General features: G+C 45.0%; 1 protein-coding gene and 1 long non-coding RNA gene across 2 annotated transcripts in view; one reads left to right on the top strand and one right to left on the bottom strand.

Moving 5' to 3' along the window:
• The first annotated feature begins 2,044 nt into the window (after positions 1 to 2,044).
• LOC148221961 (uncharacterized) lies at positions 2,045 to 9,464 on the top strand. The gene is made up of 3 exons (XR_015806954.1): positions 2,045 to 4,052; positions 8,531 to 8,642; positions 9,440 to 9,464. It is a non-coding gene; the product is annotated as an uncharacterized LOC148221961 (long non-coding RNA).
• A 4,901-nt stretch (positions 9,465 to 14,365) lies between these two features.
• The window catches only part of CLINT1 (clathrin interactor 1), a 47,205-nt gene continuing 40,726 nt past the window's right edge, over positions 14,366 to 20,844 (bottom strand). Inside the window, exons 9-12 of the mRNA XM_014875929.2 lie at positions 20,439 to 20,516; positions 17,539 to 17,834; positions 16,728 to 16,932; positions 14,366 to 16,040 (exon numbers count right to left, since the gene is read on the bottom strand). Coding sequence (XP_014731415.1) covers positions 15,721 to 16,040; positions 16,728 to 16,932; positions 17,539 to 17,834; positions 20,439 to 20,516 — 899 coding nt within the window. The 3' untranslated portion in view covers positions 14,366 to 15,720. The remainder of the gene's footprint in view (positions 16,041 to 16,727; positions 16,933 to 17,538; positions 17,835 to 20,438; positions 20,517 to 20,844) is intronic.

Raw genomic sequence — 20,844 nt, 5'->3', positions numbered from 1 at the left:
CAAAAAGATTTTTGCTCCCAGCCCTTCGTCTCTTGCTGCAGTGATGCTGTGAGCACAAGCACACCAAAGTCTTTGTGCTAAGAAATGAAGAGTAAGAAACAGAGAGCAACGTGAGAGTGAAAAAACTTTGGGCAGATATGAAAACCTTCCTTGAAAGGATCCACAGGTTGCCACCTGTCCTGTATTTCCAGGGCTCTGTTCAGCCTGGTGCTCAGCAGTGGTTCTTAAAGTGTGGTTGGGGTGAGGTTCCCAGTTACTGCAGGGAGCAGTTTTCTGCAATAACTTCGAAGAAGCATTGGGATAATTTGAGAAAGTTTTAAAATAATTTCTCATATCTGGGATTATTTCTTAGGAAATGTTTTTGCACAGGTGCTTCATATTTAACAAACACTTCTTAGGCTGTGGTAGTAGAAAAGGTAAGGCCAAAGGGGGAAGGAAGCTTATAATAAAGTGTGAGTTTGGTTCCTTCTCTCAACTGACTTGTCCAGCTCGTTAATTGCTTGGAATGTTTTTTTCTGACCTAGAGTGAAGTACTTAGCATGTCCTCTGCAGGTGATTGCTGAATTAATCAGTGAGTGCTGTTTTCCATCTGCTTCTTTTCCTTTTGTGTTTGGATTCATTGTTTCTTTTGTGGCATTCCCTCGGCAGTGTCTCAGCAGGAACAGGCCTGAGTGCCCACTGGTTTTTACCTTTCCCTAAGTAATGTTACCCCATCCAGTTTTGAATCCAGAGAGGCTTTGGCTGATCTTGATTTTCATACTGTTCTCTTTAGACTTTTTTGAATTAATTGGTCCGAAGAATTCTTTATCTTGGATAATATTACTTTTTGGAGTAAACTGATCTCTTGAAACTTTTGAAAAATGATTTTGTTACTTATTTTCCTTCACGAAGTGCTAGGTTTTCCTAGTTTGTTTTTACAGTGACTTGCTTGCACCTGTGAATCACTGGGTGAAGAGGTGTGCAGGATAAAAAGAGGCAGAAGAAAAAAGGTCTCTAATTTTTATTGAATTTGACATTCTGTCCAACATTTTGCCCACACTCATCCTTTCTGTTTCTTACTGGCACTGACCTAAGTGAAACAGATGGAAATTATTTCATCTAGAATCTTGAAGGAAAATGGAGCAGGGACAGAAGAAAACAGAGTTTATGAAAATGTTTATCTCCAGATAAACTTCCTGTCTTTGATTAAACAGATCAGAGTTATAAGCACTAACTTATAGGTTATCCAGGCTCTGCCACTGGATAAAATTGGAAGACACAGTCCTGCACCTTTTCAGAGGCAATGCAGTGATTCCCTCAGCCAGGACAGCTCTTGCCTGAGAAGCTGCTCAGGTATATGCCAGTGTCTGCCTCAGAGCATAACTTCAAATACTGCCAATTCTCTCCTGCCTGCACTGCCAAGTGTAAAATATGAATGCTGAGGTCTGCAGCATCTGCAGCCCAGAACTACTTCAGTTCATGCTTTCGCTTCTTGACATTGGCTTAAAAAAATTCAAGTTTGTACTAATAGCAATCCTAAGACAGTCTGTTAGAACATTGGGAAAGGCTGCTGCTGACTAGAAACTGTATTGGAAAAGTAAGTTTTTACAGAATTTGTGAAATTCTGATTGTAATTAAAGTATTATATACCAGGAAAGGCTGAGAGAGTTGGGATTGTTCAGCCTGGAGAAGAGAAGCTCTGTGGTGACCTAATTGCAGCCTTCAAGTACCTGAAGGGAGCTTACAAGAAGGATGGAGAGAGAATATTAGCAAGGGCCTGGAGTGCCAGGACAAGGGTGAATGGCTTCACACTGCCAGGGAGTGGTGTTAGAGGGGATATTAGTCAAAGACGAGGAGAGGAGAGGAGAGGAGAGGAGAGGAGAGGAGAGGAGAGGAGAGGAGAGGAGAGGAGAGGAGAGGAGAGGAGAGGAGAGGAGAGGAGAGGAGAGGAGAGGAGAGGAGAGGAGAGGAGAGGAGAGGAGAGGAGAGGAGAGGAGAGGAGAGGAGAGGAGAGGAGAGGAGAGGAGAGGAGAGGAGAGGAGAGGAGAGGAGAGGAGAGGGAGAGGAGAGGGAGAGGAGAGGAATTACTCAGGTGGTTATGGCTCCTTGAATTGGGAAGGGCCTTTCTAGCCTGTGCCTTGGGCACAGTCCTGCCAGCACTGGGCAGCTGAGCTGTGTAGATGAAGAGGAGGATGCTGAGCCAGCTCTTGAGTGCAGCCTCTCTTATTCTGTGAGCCTTTCCCAGCACTTGAACTGCCCCTGGAATCTCTGCCAGGCTCCACCCCAATGATTGACATGTTTGATCCTGCCTCTTAACATTTTGCAGAGGAAACCCAGTGGGAGAAGAAAGAAGTAAGCAAATTCACCTTTTTGAGGCGAGGATGGAGCAGGCTTGGTTTTCCTTGTTGGCTTCCTGGTGTGCTGGAGAAAGGACTGCTTTAATGGGGAAATAGCAGAGATGCTTTTCTCATGATGTTTACAAGTCCTTTCAGATGTCACTCTAAGTGCTCTTGCTCTAAGCTGGTGGAAGTGAAGGCCTGTCAGGGAAGGAAAATGCCTCCTGATGTTCCTGGATAACTATCTTATTAGCTTCTAGCTTTCTGGTGTACACCTGGGTGACTGTTGAAAAAAAATTAGTACACCTGAGACTTTCAGTCAGTCTTGTATTCGTTTAGAATGAAAAGTAGTTTGATCAGTTTGTGTGAAAACATATCCATCCTTTTTTTCCTCTCAAAAGATCAGTGCTCTCCCTCATGAAAGAAATGAAAGCTACTCCTATAAAGATTGCTTCTGATTTCCACTGCTTCAGAGCAAAGTGTAGCTGTGCCAAGGTGTCTTCAGCTGACACATTATTCTGAGAGGACAAGATGTGAGAAATGTTTGGTTTCCCTAAAACTAAAATGGGCATTACAAGGGGAGAACGGATGGGTTGACCTTTTTTGAAGTGGTGATAGACCCACTGTAGTTGCACAGGTTGGGACTTGTTAACCAATCAGTCACCTGTAAAACTTCCCTGGGGAGCCACAGGGGAGCAGCATGAGACATGGGATTGGAAGTCAGGGACTGACAAATTCTGCTCTCTTCACTGCCTCTCGCTCACTGAATGGCCTTGACAAGTCACTTCCATCCCTCTCCCTGATGCTCCACAGCTGTAACACATCCAAGAGCACTCCTTGCCTGTCTTGCAAGGAGCTGGGGAAGTGGTAAATGCTGTACAAGTGCCCGGTGTTGTTATCAAAATTCTCTCTGTCAGGTAATGCAGATACATCGACCCTCTGCCCTCTCCAGGCTCATGACTGTTAGTTAACCTCACCTTGGCACACGAAAACCATGTGGGGAATCAGGTACAAAAACACTCTTCAGTCTTGAAATCACTGATGTCTTCAAGGTCACGTTTGGTGACTTCAATATCTGTTTCACAGCTGCAGTTCCATGTTTGGGTCAGATAGTGATATATGAAGGTATAACTTGTTTGTAATTCCTTTTTTGTCTTCCTAAACGTTTTGTTTCTTAGGAAGCTGATGCTGCTATGAACATATTGGATAATACTGAATTTGCAATATTCTGCTTTCCAAATATAAATGTTTATATTTAAAATTGCTAAGACTGCAGTGCAATAAATATATTCATGCAACAATTTGCCTCAAAGCATGAATTTTTTTGTGCTCTACCAATACAATGATGTTTTGTGTCAGCTAAGGAGCTGGGACTGCTGTGACAGATGATGGATGTGTAGACCCCCAGGTGTGAATAAAGCACTGCTATCTAGTCACATAACTGGGGACAAACCAGTCATTTGAGTGTTCAAAAGGGTATTAATCTACAAAATAACAATATCATGATACCTGTGTTTTAGAGATGGAGAAGGGAAGTGAACTTCATGTTGATAAATGTAACCCACCAGTGACCTGATCTCTCAAAAACCTGTTACCTTAGTGTGTGGTCTTCCACAATGCCATCAGGAGATGGTTTCCCAGGAACTGAGGAGGTCCAGAGCCAGAATCCAACCATCTGCTCCAGTGTGTGCACAGCCAGTGGGGAACCTGACTTCCAGGAGCCCTTCTAATCCCATGGTAAGTGATGTTGATACGTTTGGATCAGAGATGTCTTTTTAGGAAGAAATTCTTCATTTCAAGGGTGGTAAGGCCCTGGCAGAGTTGCCCAGAGAAGCTGTAGCTGCTCCATCCCTGGAAGTGTCCAATGCCAGGTTGGATGGGACTTGGAACAGCCTGGAATAGTGGAAGGTGTCCCTGTGCATGGCTAGAAGGAGTAATTCCCACTGCAGCCTGGAAACTGTGGGATCAACAGGTGCTCCTTTTCTGTGCAGGGACCCATCCCAGGCGGGAGGCAGAGACTGGAGGGATGCTCCCACTCTATGGAGGGGCCCCTTCTCTGGGAAAAGATGGGGAGATTTTCAGGGTTCTGTATTTCTCCCTTCCATGGGCACTAAATGCTCCAGAAAGGTTGTCCAAACACTCCCGTGTGTGCTACAGCCCTTCAGGCTTCCCTTTATTCCACTGGGAATCTCAGCCAGAGCCTCTCCCTACGTCCAGGCAGTGCAGCCATGGAAGCACCAGACGGGCTCTAATGAGCGGGAATCGCTGATGCTCCCGCTGGGAAAAACGGGAGATTCGGGCTGGAGGTACCTCCAGCCGTGCGGTGTGGGGGCTGCGGGGACGGGCGGTGCCCTTCCCGGTCCCGATGCCGATCCGGGACTCCGGGATTCCGGGATCCCGATGCCGATCGGGCCTGGAGCCGCCGGGCCCGCGCCCCGCCAGGGGGCAGCAGCGCGCAGGGAAACCCCGCGGCGGCCGTGAGGGGACGGAGAGAGCGCTCGGGGCAGCGGCACCGCAAACACACAAACACACACACAGCGCTCCTTGAGGGACCGGGAGTGTCCGTGTGTGCCTGCCTGGGGACCGTGAGTGTCCCTGTGTGTCCTGTCTGTGTCTGTCTGTGCCTGTGCCCCCCGATGCTTCACCCGGCCCACCTCAGGCCCCGGGTGCAGTGTCTCCCTGCCGTATCAGCAGTGTTCGCACAGCATCATCTCTCCCTTCACAACAGGCCAAAGTTCCCCCCTGAAAACAGCCGTTCTGGAGTGCTGACATGGCTGGAGTCACTGGGACAGAGTCCTCACACAGTCACAGAATCACTGAGGTTGGAAAAGACCTCCAGGATCATCGAGCCCAACCTGTGACTGATCCCCACCTTGTCAGCTAGACCAGACATGGAGTGCCATATCCATCATTCCTTGAACACCTCCAGGGACAGTGACTCCATCACCTCCCTGGGCAGCCCTCACCTGCAGGCCAGGGCTGACAACAGGGGCTGGTGGCATGCATTGGTCAAAACTTAGTCCCTGTGCGTTGGCTTAAGTGCATCTCTGTAAATTGACTTCTGGTTTGCACCAGAGCCTGCAAAGGAAACTCCATGACGGGCAAACTCCACTGGATTTGTCACAGGGAATGTGCAGACACAAATCTGAAGACCTTGCAGGGAGGCAGCACTTGGTGGAGGAAACCACGGCCAGGCCAGGCAGGAGCGACAGCACACCTGTGCCAGGAACTCGTGTGGGTGCTTTGGGTATAGGAGCAGAGCAGTCCTGTAGCTGCCCAGCAGCGATGGGGACAGGGCTGGAGGAAATGCCAGCTGTGGGAGGTGTGCAGGAGCTGGTGTTGGGTCTGCTAGAACACATCAGGAAACAACAACTGCTGGCACTGCTGCCCAGGCTGTGAAACAGCATTCTGTGGGTATCCTTACCTTGTCATATACTTAAAGGCAGAAATCACAAATCTTTTATACACATTGATGCAGTGAAGTAAATCCTGGCTGGAAGAAGGAAACCAACCCCTTGCTGTCCTGCCCTTCGGGGGACAAGGCTCAAGCTCTGTACGTTTTTTCCATCAGAGCGTGGTCAATGGAACAATTGTACAATGTGTTGATCAGGAAAAGGATGTGGGAGCTTAAGTGGAAAACCTGATGCTATCGTGGTAATGGCAGAGAGCAGCAGGAAGGATGGCAAACAGGATACTCACCACGCTCAGAGGAAAGAGCTCGGAGCGATGCTGGGGCTGCGGGGCTGGAGTCAGCCAGGGTCCATTCTGTGAGCTGGGACAAGCTGGACCAGAAAGCAGAACGTTCCTGATCTTACACTCCTCTGCTGGGAACAAGGGCTCCTTGCTGATTCTTTTGAGCAACTGTTAGGCAACATCCCAAAGTTGGTGGAAAAGCCAACTGGAGAAAATCTTACTTATAGTTGCCTTGGAAATGAGAGCAGTGTGAAGCTGAAAAAATGGGTGGGAGATACTCTTGGCAAGACCTCCTTTCATCCAGAGTGTAAATGTGAGAGCAAGGAAATGGCTTTTAGTTGTCTTCTTTTGGAGGAGTGTCTCCCAGGGAGGGGATCCCATATGGAGTAAGGAGCAGTTAGTGTATGTGGAATAGGTACTGACTGTGTGTCAGGAAAGGGTATTTGAGTTAGGGGCACTGGCTCTGCTTGCTTCTGAAATTGCCTGTGTTTGTAGTGTTGTGAAAACCAGGTGTTTAAAAAGTTAATATCTCATCTGGGCAGAGTGTGCTGGTCCAAAGGCAGGTGTGTCATCCTGGGTGGGCTCTGGGCCCCTTCCCACGTTGTGAGCTGGCAGGTGATGCTGCAACACTAAAGTGAAACTGGGTGGTGGAGTCAAGGTGCACTGAAACAGATCGTTGATGCAACTTTCCCTAAAATCAACCCAGAGGTGGAATTGGAATCAGCTCCAGACCCCTCCTGTTTGCCTTTGGAGCTGGATATTCCAAAGTGTGTTCCTTGGTGTGTTGCTGGCACTGCAGTAACATTGGTGTGTGTGTGTGTAGCCTCATTTACAAATGCTTTGCATCTGGGTTTGTCCACCCTCCTCATGTGCTGACAGTTTTATACTGATAAGACAGAGGCTATTAATTAGTTTATTTTAAATGCAGCCATGTGCTTGTCATTCCTTGTTGGGTCAAAATGCTCTGAAGTCACCCCTTCCTCAGCTTGGTGTTTTAATTAAAAAGCCCCTTAAAAGAAGGGTGGTTCTGTCTCCCGCTATTGCAGTCACGGCAAGGTTAGTGCAGCAGAGTGTGAATCACTCGCCGAGAGCATCTTCCACCCTGGTCTCACATCTATTAGCAAGTGTAAACTAATGAACAAAGAGCTGGTGTTTGTCACAGTATCCAGCGTAAGGGCTTCCCAAAACTGCTGCAGGCTGACATGGAGAGATTACAAAGGGCTGCAGCCCCTGACCTCAATAAAGGCTTCAAAGGGAACTCCTGAAAAGCTTTTGCTGCCCAAAAAGGAAATTCTTCTGGTACTGTAGCACTTTAATAGCCAAAACTACACCAAGGCTTCTGCTGACTGGGTGAAACAACGTCTTTATTTCACATGTGAATGCTGTTCTGTAAAATCTATTTTGCTCCAGTTATTTAAAAAAAAAAAAAAAACAACAACTTGATGCTTACAAGATGAAAGTGCCAGCTTACTCAGGCAGCCACCTGCAGCGACCCAGCTGGGCAGGGTGTGAGGGCAGGAGTGGGCAACAAGAGCCAGCAGGCACCAGTCCCTGTGATGGGCTGGGATGCTGAAATCCCAGCTCCTAGAGAGAGAGAGGACAAGAGCATGCGTGACAGGACAAGGGGGCAGTGGCTCCACACTGAAAGAGGCTAAGCTGAGGGTAGATATTAGAGAGAAATTCTTGGCTTGTGAGGGTGTTGAAGCCTTGGCACCGCTTGCCCAGAGAAGTTGTGACCTCCCCATCCCTGGAAGTGTTCAAGGCCAGGCTGGATGGGGCTCTGAGCAATCTGGTCTAGTGGAAAGTTGGTTGTCAGGAGAGCTGGAATTAGGTGATATTTAAGGTCCCTTCCCACCCAAACCATTCCATGATTCTGTGATCCTTTGAAGACCCTGCCTCAAAGAAAATGGTGGGGAAATCAGCGACTGTTCAGGCACCCACAATTGCTGTGAGTGTGGGTCTGGAACGGGAGCAGAGAAGCCGTCCCAGGAGCCCAGAGGGTCCCGGGTAGGAGGCGACAGTGCGGTCCCATCCATCGGGCTGCTCCGGGGCAGAGGCTGCGGAGCTGACACAGGGGCTGTGCTGCAGCTCCGGCCGCTCCCCTCTCCCGGTGCTCCGGCGCGGAGCCGCCGCTGCCGGGCTGTGCTCCGTCGCACACCAGGTCGTTGCCTTTGCCCCAGCAGCGTTTGCCTCTTGTCAGGCTGCGAGTGCTGAAGGCAGAGGCGGACCCGCTCCCTGCCTGTGCGCTGGACCGTGCTCTGCTGGCCGTCATTCCCGAGGCCCGGAGCCGCCGCTGCGGAGATGCTGAATGCTGGGGAGAGGCGAGACCGGGGCAGCTCCTCCGGCCAGCGCAGTTTGTGTAATTAAGTTGAAAACTGTCATCCTGTCTCTCCTCCTGCCTGCAGCCAGCCCGAAGCCTCGGCCAAGGGGCCGTGGGCAGCTGACCCTCATCGCCACGGCTGCCCCGTGCTGCAGGGCAGGAAGCTCCCATCATTTTTCCAACTTTTTTTTTTTGTTTGCAGATATTTGAGGTTTCCCATGAGCTGCAAGCCCCAGCACAGGAAACGGGAGGTGATGAGCACCTGATATGGTTCTCCCACATCCCAAAGGCAATGTCCATGGGACAGAGCTCAGGTATGACTGCTGGCAGTCAGCAACTCCCTTTGTCTGCCCAGTGCCACGTTCCTGGGAAGGAAAGTGGCTCTGTGACAGTTGTGTGTATATGAGAGAAAGATGGAAAATGGCCCAACACCAGGTAGGGACATTTATGGACATCAGACTGGGCTGGAAAACCACTTGGAGGCCGGTTCAGGGAGCTCAAGGTGGGAGCAGACACTTCCTCATCTCCTTGGGAGGATGTGCTCTCCTGTCCTAAAGGTGGAGGGACAAGGGGCAAACAGAGGCAGGTAGAGAGAAAACTGAAAGAACCAAATTTCCTGGCTTTTAGGAATTTAACCCTTAGTGCTCTCCAATCCTAGATTTTGTTTGCAAATCAAAAATAAGGAAAGATTTTGGTAACCTTATAATATCACCAACAGTTTGTTAAAAGACTAATTGCCAAGTAGCTTATGCATGTGGGACCATTAGTAATTCTGTAGCTATGCAAATTAAAACAGTGATGTATGATTTATAGCTTTAATAATGTTCTGAAGGCTCTTAAATTTTAATCACTTGCAACATCCTTTTTAATATTCAATTACTTTATTAACTAATTAGGTCACTTGCTGAAAAAGCACATAAGGCTGGTGCTATTTTAATATCAGCTGAACATCACAAAATACCTTTGAAATGGTGTAAATGGTTTATTTATTTTAAATAGATCATTAAGATGCTGTAATTAATAAATCAATTACAGAAAAAAAGACAAGAAATTGATAGATGCCAAATCACAATAGTAGTGGCTTCTCTGCTTACTTTATAATTGTTCACAGGGATGCTGAACTTGGTGAACGTGGCCACTGAAGCACCTTCCTGGATAATTCATATTCAGCTGAAGGGATAAGGTTTGAGATATGCTTGGTTCATTACAGATGCTTTTTGTATGGATTTAGCTTTCTGATTGATAAAAGCTCTACAAATGACCTTGAAAAGTGAAAGTACTTAAAAGGACAGCCCTCCTTCGCCTCGTGCTCTTTTTGTCTGCCACAAATAGAGAAAACTGTGGCATCTGAGAGTGCTGCTGATGCTGGGCTGAAAGGGAGAGCCCGGGGGAGGGCAGTGGGTGGCTCTCACTGACCAACCTGCTCTGCTCACAGGAGCCCTTGGTGCTGCCCAGGGGCTGTGGCAGCAAGGAGAGAAAATTCCAGCCCTGCAGAAGCCAGGAAGATGCTTGGCTGTAGTGCAGAGGTTTACATTTACACCTCCCCTTTACACCAAGCCTTGAAGTAAAACTTCAAGTTTCAGAAGTTAAACTTGTCACTGGTGCACTACAACTCTGAAAGAGATTTTGAATAATCTACTGTCTTAAAACTAAGGGTAAGACAAACACTGTTCTAGGAATTAAGTCAATCTTATTAACAGATTTTGGTTTAAATTATATTGATGTGATGATACAAAGTCCAAATTTTCTCTCTTGAGAGCTGCTAGTAAGATCTGCAGTAATTACAGAGCACTCAATTTCTCATTTTAACTTCTCTTGCTTCCATTTCCTTGTAACAAAAACCTGTAAATCCAGGGACAAAAAGCTTCATGTTATACTTTTTGATTAACTGAGGACTGCCCTTTACAATTGAGCTGCAAAGAAAACTACTCCAAATCTCAATTTATAGTTTCCTGGGAACTGAAACATACATGGTGTAAGTCTGGCTCTAAAGCAGAGCCCAGGTGAGGTACCAGACTGTTACTCCAGGTCTCAAACCCAAAAATAAATTCTGCCCCTGCCTGCATCCCAGGGGTGCCTGCAGCCCAGCTCTACTGCAGCTGACAGTGCCCTGTTCCAGCAGTGGGGCTTGAGCTGAAATTATGGATTTTCTCTTAGGAAAATGCCACTAGGTACCATTCCTGACTGCTGTGAGAGGCCACTGCATGGGGTGACCATCCCTTGAAAGGAAGGACACACTGGACTAGCACAGCTTGTGCAGAAGGGATAGAGAGCCCTAAGATAAATTCACATTTTATGGGAGCTGCCACCGGAAACAAGCTGGTACAGCTTGGGACAACATATGAGCTTCCTGCCTTGGAACGAGCACAGATACAACTCTTAAGGGGTCAGAGATACCTGTACAGTCACATGAGGTCCCTGTCACCGCTTTAAGGGGATTTATTTCACCCTACAACAATCACGTTGTACAACACGGCTCAGGGGCTGTTCTGAGCCTCCTTACAAAGCCCCAGGTCTCAGTTAAATGGGTGCATTTTTATCACATTCCTGTAACTTCTCCCCAGTCATTTATTCACGTGAGCTATTCCTGCGTCGCTCGAATCATTTGTGTGGGAAACCCCACATCCTCCTCTGTCAGCCCAAAAATACACAACTGCTGGAATGGTGAATAAAAGGGCAGCGGTGCCTCAAACCCAACTTGTACCAGGAGAAATGAGGAGGCACAAGGCGGCAGCAGCCACGGCAGGGCTCGGCGGGCCCAGCCCTGTCCCTGCCCGCCATTAACCTCCCCGGCTCGATTCAATGTGACAGTGACACTTCACAGCACATTGCATCCAATCTCATTTGAAGCTGACAAAGATTGTTTCTGTTTTATATCTATTGGTTTATTAATGGCCTACAGCCTCTTAAGCAGATGCATATTCATTAGATAGCCAGCTGTTAGGAGGTTCCCAGATGTCGAAAGTAGCTCTGTCTTGGTATACATTCTTTTTTTTTTTCCCTTCTCATGAAACAAAGTAATTGTAGCTCGATTAAAGAACCAGTTAATTAGTGAGCCAGTACCTTATGGCAGGATTTAAAAAAAAACCTGGGAATTTGTGAGGAGTAAAGACATTTTTAAAAACAGATGAGCTGAGCCTTCACTGTGTTGAACACATGCAGGATTTACATAGACTGGATTACTCCATGTAAAGAACCCCCAGCTGCAGAATCCAGAGATACACTGAGTTCTGCAAAGGCACCTTTCTTCATTTTCCCCATTCTGCAGATTTTCTCTTACCTTATTCCTTAGGCAAATAGTGGATGCAGAAACATATAAAAAATGAAAACGAGACACACCTCAGTTTTTAAAGGTCATTTTACAAGAAGAAAAATTCCACGGCCTCCCAGCTAGATAAAACTGTGACCAGATCATTGAACAAGCTGTAGAGATGGACTTAAAAATTCCAGGGCCCATCCTTCTGAGTCTCACAACATTAACCCAGCTCACCGAGATGTCTTTGCAACTTCTCAAAGCTCTAAAAGCAGCTTCCAGAATCAGCTTCCACCACCACCCTCCCACCACCACCTCCAGGAAGCCCTTTGCCCATGGAAATGTTGGAAACATTGAAGTCAGCTCCAAGTTCGTGGGATCTGGGCAAAAAGGGTTCCTGAGGACTGTGGTTTCTGGCTAACTGCACACAGCAACAGCTCCACTCTTCCCCAAGGAGCTGCACTTCCCTCACCAGGAGAGGAAGAAGAGTTTGAAACCCTGAAACAATTGAAAACCTGAAACAATTCTAAATTTTAGTCAGCGACACCTTGTAATAAAACATGTGAGGAAGGAGAAAAATTAAAACCAAAAATGCCATCACAGCATTAAAAGCCTTAATCAGAAGCCAGTGATGGCACTGTAAAATGTCATCTGCTGTGAGTGTTTACAGTCAAGCACAGAGGAACATGGAGGCAATTTTGTAGAGTGACTCCTGGAGCAAAGGCCTCTGAGAATAAAAGTGTCTTTAGATATTTGTTATCCTGTTATAGCTGGTATCACCTTGAGTATACAATGCCTGCCTGCATTATGTAAACACTTCATTGATAAATCCCTCCCCCACCTCCCCTAAGCTGTGTCAGACTGCTCTTAGCTGACAGATAGAGCTGAAACAGATGCTGCTATAAATACCCTTGTTTAGCTGTTTTGAATATAATTTCTTTTGTAGAACATGGTGGATGCTCCAGTTATCACTGTACTTGCACCTGTGCTGGAATTTATTACTCCTTTGTACATATCAAGAAGCATTTTTTTTAATGATTCTATAAAAACTCAAACACAGAGTTGGGTTCTGCTGCCCTTTCTCCCCTTCTGAAGTAAAGGCAACTTTTACAAAGGATTGCACTCATTTTAATTGAACTCTTTTAAAGTTTAGAAGCTACAGAATCCAGAGGTGGAAAAAGTTCAGCTCTTAGGACCAAACAAACAGTTAAGTTATAGAATCATGTAATTCTATTATTGAATTCTATGTTTCTGTATACAGATAAACAACACCCAGCCAGCCAAACCCTTCTGGAGAGATCACAGGTACAGCCAGATCTGGCTTCAAAAATGAAGAAAGCAGTTGTACTAACACAGCAGCACAATTTTGGCTATATTTGAATTCTATAATGCAGCAGCTGGTAGATCTGTCCCCATTCACACAGTAGCTCATTTGTATTTTCACACAGAAAGGTGATTTTAGCTTAAATTGTTATTTTGTTCATACCTGAAATATCAGAGATGGAAACATTTTATGGTATTTATCTCAAACAAGTTCAGTATTATTTTAAGCAAATACCCATTTTATATTCAGTCTTTAAATAAAGATGTAAAAGCACATTCTGCTAAGCACTGCTACCTGTGATCCATGTGCTTGAAGTGGGGAGAAAACTTCCAGGCTCTCATCACTGCAAGAAAGATGCACAGGGATGCACCTGGCATGTTCTGAAGGAATCTTTCCAGGATTTCTTTTCTGATGTTTATTTTGAAGGACCTGGCTGGCTGGCAAAGTTGCTTCTCACACTCCACATACCCTGCTTTGTAAGGAGGATATTGATCCATGGGATGAAGAGATCAGTTCACCCCTAGGGCTGTTCCCTGAGCCAGGGCACCCTTGGCTAAGGTGTAACTGGCACAGTCACAAAGACCACCCCAAAGTGACCACATTTTCCACGGGAGTTACTCCAACCCCTGACAAATCTGCTTTATTACCACCAATGTCAATTAGAAGCAAAACCAAGGGTTCCTCTGAAGAGATGTGAACAACCTGAACAGAGACATGGTCCTTCAACTCAGAGCTGACTCTTTCACTGGCCAAACCCACCTTAGAGGGACAGCAGGAGGAACAGACTCCTCCTATTCACCCCAAAACCTTCCAAGGAGGGTTGAGAAGCACTGCACCCAACAGCATGACAGGGTAACAACACTGACTCCAGGTTTAGCTTTCCCCAGCCCTGGAAGGAGCTTCCTTCCCACCACAATTCTGCACACACTGAACCAGCCTGAGCCTTCCCATCTGCTCCAGCAAGAGGGTTTGAAGATGATTATCCCAAATAAGTGTAAAGGTTCAGAACAGGAACCAGAGCCATCTCTCCTACTCAGCTGCTGAAGGCTGCCTTGATTACTTTGATGTAACAACACTTGAAAGCTCCTATTCTTTGAAACTAATTTAAACACATTGAATTGTTGAAAGATTAAAAACCGCAGTCAGCTAATTACACTCACTCTCATCTCTTATTCAGCAAATGAATCACTTTTCATTACCACTTAGCTGAAGTACATGAATTTCTGCCTAATTAGAAATGTTGTAGATGGAGCATTAGCAAGGCTGGAGCGGGTCAGGATATCTTGCCTGCTTCATTTTTAATTCCTAACGGTAGAGCCAGATAGGAAAGGCTTCAGATAAGAAGTCATTAAACAATTTTAAATTATTTATAAAAATTACTTTGCCCAAATTATAATTATTTTTTTTTCCCAAATGCTCTCATAAACGTCAAATGGAATGAAAGGAAAAGCAGCCCAACATTGATTTTAATGAACATTTTAATGTTATGTATAACAGAACATTATGAATACAATGGAAACAAAGTTTTATCAATTTAATAATAAAAAAAGAAATCCAACATAAGAAAAGGGAGGCAATAAATTTCATACCTATAGTATAGTGCTTATTCTTAACAATATTCCCAGCTTGTGAATATAACAATGTCTTTGTGTTCCAGATTCTAAAATCTTGATTCATGTGAACTTAAATGCAGAATTACAGAAGGAAAAAACAACCCCCCCCAAAACCTTAATTCATTCTCTTGCTTTCAGTAAATCAGTAAAATCTTTGACTGCTACAGGTCTCCTTTATTAATATATATATATTTTTTTACTCCTCTATTGGATTCCACAGCTGCTAATGCCATATTTACACAAAAGAATCACCAAGTGTTGTATAAAAGTCAGGATCCAATGCCATTGGATTAAGTTAGGTTCTAGATTTACATCACTGCACTGTGATTCACCTGCTGTTGATGCCCTAAACCAGTGGCTCCTTAGGGACATTGGTGCTACAAAGGATGCCAAGTGCCACTGGAGAAGAACTCCAAGAAAGTGCATTTTCTGGAGTTTTCTGAAAGGAAACCTTCCAGCAGTCTTGGATAAAGCTTCTCCCAGACTTGCACGGGAAATCAGTTGTAACATTAGAAGCACGTTAAGACCTCAAAAATCTGTTGATCACCAAATTGCTGAGAGAGGATTTTTACAATAAAAATTTGGGTAATACAGCAGTGTGGCTGGAACATTAGCAAAAGTATATATACATTCCAGGTCCCTTTGAATTAGCCATAGTCACATATGTAAGCCATTTTTGGACAAAAATATATATTCTTATAAAAAACTGATCATAGTACTTGAGTGACTTCACAATTGTGGACTCAGTGGTAGTAAAAGGAATGATCCAATTATGACAAAGCGATCAGGGAGAGGGGGAAAAGAAAGTCAAAGCTCTTCAAGAAAAAAGAAAAGTATATAAAATTAGATTCAAACATTTTTACCCAGTCCCCAATCCAGTCTTCCATCAAGTCCCAAAGTTAAAATTGGTTCTTCTATGTAGGAAAGGTTTTTTGATGGTCTTAATACAAATTATTTTGCAAAATCATCCAACACGTTCCTTAGAAGAATCTCTGACCTCTCCAGAATTTGAACACTAGTTATTTCAACACTTAGAAAATAGCTTTTGGTTCTTTATGTAGACACTTTAACTGATAAAGAAAAAAAAACTGATCAGTGTTTCCCATCCCTTCCCCAGCTATATTTGTGCAGCTAAAAATCCTTCATTCAGTCTGCCCATTTATTTTATTTTAATCTCATTTTATGTACTTATTTTACAATCTTTATTTGCTAAAATTGGCAAAATTTGCAAAGGCATCTTGCTTGGGTTGTACAGTCCCAGGAGTGAGAGAGGCCATAGCCATGTTGGGTACCCCCATTCCTAGAGTGCCCATGTTCATGCCCATCATTCCCTGGCTCATCATGGGCGTGGGGGCCATGGAGGCCATGCCCATCGTACCTGACATCACCCCGGGCACTGCCAGCCCCATGGGCCCCCCCAGCAGGGCACTGCCCTGGGCTCGCACGGGCATCATGCTGGGCTGAGGGCTGAGGTTCACAGCTGCAAAGTTCTGCGTTATCACATTCATCGGCTGTTGCATATCTGCAGCAAAGAGAAAGAGCACAACAATCACTGAGTGGAACCTGCTCACGCTGAAGGAACTCATGTAACTTGGGTGGGCACTGCTGTGAGCGTGGATATGATGGCCAGGCCTGCAGCTATTTCTGATTTGGACATCAGGAGGAATTTCTTTACTGAAACACGGGTCAGGCACTGGAGGGGCTGCCCAGGGACATCTGGAGTCCCCATCCCTGGAGGTGTCCAAGGGAGGGCTGGATGTGGCACTCAGGGCTCTGGGCTGGGTGACAAGGTGGGGATGGGGCACAGGTTGGACTCAGTGATCCCTAAGGTCTTTTCCAACCTTAATGATTCTATGATTCTACTGAACTTGTTTCCCTGTTTTCTGCATGAACACTCAGGAAACTTTTATAGAAGGTATGAGTATCATTTTTATACCAATTAATACTCTAGAGAAGTTCTAAAGATTAGGAAGCCCAAAGTCAAGATACAGCAATAGTGCAAGCTCTACAGCAGAACCTGCACAGACACAGCCTCCTGGCACACCAATCTCCATTTAAAGAACAGAACTCATCACAATGTCACAGTGGTTTATGAAACAAGTGTGACTAAGGGAAGGAGAACAGTAATGGACAGGAGACTTGGATCTCAGGGACAGCCTATGGAACACGGACAGGGCTCAGTGTGTAAAGCAGTGCAATGATCACTTACTCTGTTGCTGCATCATGGTATTAAGCGATGGCTGTTGGGGTTTGGAAGGCTGCATCCCAGGTACTAAATTGTCCAAACTGATATTTACACTGGGATCTGACCAAGTCGAGGGGAGAGTTTTGCTTGCATTTTTCTGGACCATCTCTGTCCTTGCATTATAAAGTGAGTTAGGCTTCGGCATCATTGGATTCATGCTTTGCAGAGGCTAAAAAAGAAAAGGTTGTTGGGATTCACTTGAAACAATTTACTGGTAGGAAACAGGACTAACAACAAGTATTTAGTTTTCCACAGAAGATAATAAAAAGCCATGAAACCATCAACTTTAGCTCTTCCAAAACAGGGCTACCAGGTGCTGTTCCAAAGTTAGACTAGAAAAGTATTTGTAAACAGAGGTCAAGTCCCACATCAATGTGGAGTGACAGTGACTAGCAGCAGCTAAGTTTTGAACTCAAACATGCTGATTGTTTCCTAATACCAAGCTGATCCATTACATTTTTTAAACCATTCTCCACTGCAGCAGGCACTTCTGTCTTTTCCAGTCCTCCCCTCCACTTACTTGAGGCTGGAAACCTGTAACATTCTGTGGAGAGTGGCTTTACACTACCAAACTCAACTGCTCCAAAAAAGCAGCTGCACTTCCTAGAGCAATGAAGCCCACCTTCAAGAAGAGACTTTTCTGTTTAAGAGGCAATTGAAATATCTTTGACAAAATGCTGATCACATCTGAGTGACCAAGTCTAAGGCACTCCAGGAGAGGAATGGATTAATTTCCAGTGCTGTGATTAAGGAGAAGAGAAGGTCAGCAGCATACCTGTGACCTGGACATGGGTAAACTGACGCCCATGGAATTAGAACTCATCATGGAGAAATTCATGCTTTGTGAGGAGGTCATGGTTGTCTGAGAGGGTCCCATCAAATCAAAAAGATCCATAGAATTGGAAGCAGCTGGAGGCTGGCCTGGAGCTGGCTGTGAGCCACTGAAGAGCTCTAGAGCTGGCTGCTGTGCCGTGCTGCTGAAGAGGTCTTCAGATGAAGCACTGGCACAAGGAGAAGCTTGGTTGAAGGCACTCCAGTCACCAAAGTCTCCATTTCCACTTGCTGCCGTACCTGAAGGAAAGGCAAGTATGGGAAGAAGGAAGAGAGAGAAGAAAGACAAGACTTAGAGAAAGGCACTGAGCAAATGCCATATTCCATGAACTGAAACAAATGAGAGCTGATCTGTGTCCGTCCAGATTAACATCTGCAGGTAGAACCTCCATCTGGACATCATTCCCTCTCATGAATATTCCAACAATTCTAACAAGGTATGAAAGGAAATATGAAACACCCGTACACAGAAAGTAGAAGATGTTTGATAAGATGTCACCTGTGGATGCCAGGCAAGTGGGGACAGGTTTGCTTCAGCTGAAGTACAACTGGAAGATAACTTGGGGTACACTGGAGACTACAGTCAGAACAACACTGAGAACTCGGATAATATTTATCAACCCTTTATCTTGGCATTCTGGTATTTGCAGAGAGAGCAGTTGTCAGGAACAAGCAATTGGATAAAGCAAATTCCATCATGATAAAGACAACTACATCCAAATTTGGTTTTATACAACTATAGCTTTTTGTACAAAACCACGCTGAGGGGAATAAAACCCACAACTTTGAGAGGAGGTTGCCAGGGAAAGCTTATTTGAGGTGATAAGGAAAAAGCATTTCCCGTCCATGAAGTGCTCCTGTAAAACACATTAAAATTTGATTCCTGAACTAAATGCCTTGATTTGAAGCAGAAATTCAATCTTGGATCAATCATTTCTCTCAGAAGCAGCTTTGCTGAACTCTTGTTGTTCATCACTTAAACACTGTTCCCTTTCAATAGATGGGGTTTTTGGAGACAAGTGTTTAAATTAGAACACAGGACTGAGAGCTCTCTCTCTATTTCTCTCTGAAGGCAGAGCCAACAGCACGAGCTGTTTGTAGACACCTGCAAGGGCACCTCTTCAGCATCACAGATGTTGTGACACAAACCAGTGAACTGAGAGCGTGTCAAACCTTGCAGTCAAACAGGAGGAGATGTTCCCTCCCTCAAAACACGTGTTTCCCTATTAACAGGGAAAGTGTTGATTCACAGCAGTGATGGGGGAAGAAAAGCTTAAAACAGCATTTGCAGAAGATGCTGAATATAAAGTAACACCATTTAAACAGCTCAAAGGCTACACAGTGAATCACACTGAGCTTGGGCCACTGGCCAGATCAGCTTTTTGATTCTCTCACTGATTCACTTTTGGTACTTCAGCTACATCACAAACAACAGTGCTGCCACAGGAAATGAACTTTGAGTGCTGATGAACATTTAAATCTCTTGGATTTCCTTAGCTGACTGAACAAACTCAAACATGTAGAGCTGGGGCAGATGAATCCAGTGCCAGTTTCTGTTTCCTGCCCTATGGCTGCTTCCATAATGTATTCCACCCACTCATGGGTAGCTGCAGCAGTCTTTTACACTTTGTGTAAATATTTATCAACATACACCTTCAACCTTTAGTCACCTCTCTTTACCAACACATTATAATTTAACGAACAGTAGAGGAGTAAATTTGTTCACAAAATCCAAATATTGCCAACAACTTCAGTGCATGAAGTGGGCTAATATTCATTAGTTCAAGGCCTTACTAGAACATTTGCTTTGATCTTCCTCACAAAGAGGCACTATATGAGAATGTTTCAATTAGTATTACATATTAAAAATTAAAACCTACTTTAAATATTCTTGATAGATAAGTAAATGCTGAGTGTGCTCCTTCTGTGTTCAAACTGTGCACTGAGCACCAATAATGGAAGTGGGGGTAAAAGGGAGAAGGTTTTGCCCCTTCAGTAGGACTTCAAAGATGATTAATCAAGAAGGAAAAGATTTCTAGAGGGGCTTACACTGTTCAGGAATGATTAATCATTTCACAGGACTCCTTGTCCCTTGCATAATGGTGATTGGAATAGATTAATCATGTTAATGCAGATAAAGGATTGTATCAATTTAGGCTGTATTAACACAGGAGTTATTTGCATAGTAGGCAGCTTTGTGTTTGCAAAACAACTTGGGTTTGACTGTGAAAGCCTGTAAAAAACCAGAGCAGTTCTCTCCTGCCAAGTAAACTGAAGATCTATTAACTAACCCAGGCCTAGCAGAGCCTTCCCAACACTGCAGAACAAAGGAGGAGATGTGAGCATGCTGGCTAAAAGCTGGCTCCCAGGTAGATTTGCTGTTCAGCCTCTTTGCTGTCCTTTTCTCATTTTGCACTTGATTCTGCACCCTGGCTGAGAACCCCCATCACAAACACTCCTGCTCAAATTAACTCCACAAATGACAGCCAGCCAGCTCTCCCTACTCCTAACCCTGTCTGCAGCCCTGCAGGATCCCATGAACATTCCACCAAGGGAACATTGATCATTTTAGGTGGTTTCCAAGCAGATTTTATTGATTTCCAGTCCAATTTTAAGGGGAAACCTTTTCAGATGGTGGCCATGTCTCCTGATAAGCTTGTCTGTCTGCAGGTAAAATGTCTGCACTGAGCCAGGCTGCATCCTCCTTCATTCCAGAGCACTTGTGGTCCAGCTACACACACACAGTTTACCCTGGAAAGGGAAGGGACTTTCAATAATGCCACATGGCATCTCTTGCCCTCCTTCCACCCTTCAGCAGCACTGCAATCCCTAAATCAATCCTACCTTGCGACGATGGGAAACTCGCTGAAGCAGCAGGTGAATTAAAATCAGCAAATCCTCCAAATGGGTCACTTGATCCACCTAGGAACAGAGGGAAGCCAAAAGCTGTTACTGGACTGTGCAAAGCTCCATTGCAACAACTGCATGTGGGATTTATGAAGAAAAGCTGTTCTGCACTTGACACGATGGATTTATTGATTCTGCTCCCTAAGTCGGCTCTGTTTTCCTGTTCGTCCCCACACTATGTTTATACAAGCCTGAGCAACAATAAACTGGATTATTTCCAACTGCCTTGCAGATCTTGCACTTTTGTTTTCCATGGGAAGAACTAAAACATGTACGTTTTTGTCACCTCTAAAAATAAGTTCTGAGATATTAAAAAGATTATCAAATTTTTAACTAGGGAGTG

Source organism: Sturnus vulgaris, chromosome 15 (assembly GCF_052056855.1).
Source record: "Sturnus vulgaris isolate bStuVul1 chromosome 15, bStuVul1.hap1, whole genome shotgun sequence".
NCBI lineage: Eukaryota > Metazoa > Chordata > Aves > Passeriformes > Sturnidae > Sturnus > Sturnus vulgaris.
Note: the sequence above shows the minus strand (reverse complement) of the source record. Positions and strands in the feature narration are given on the sequence as shown.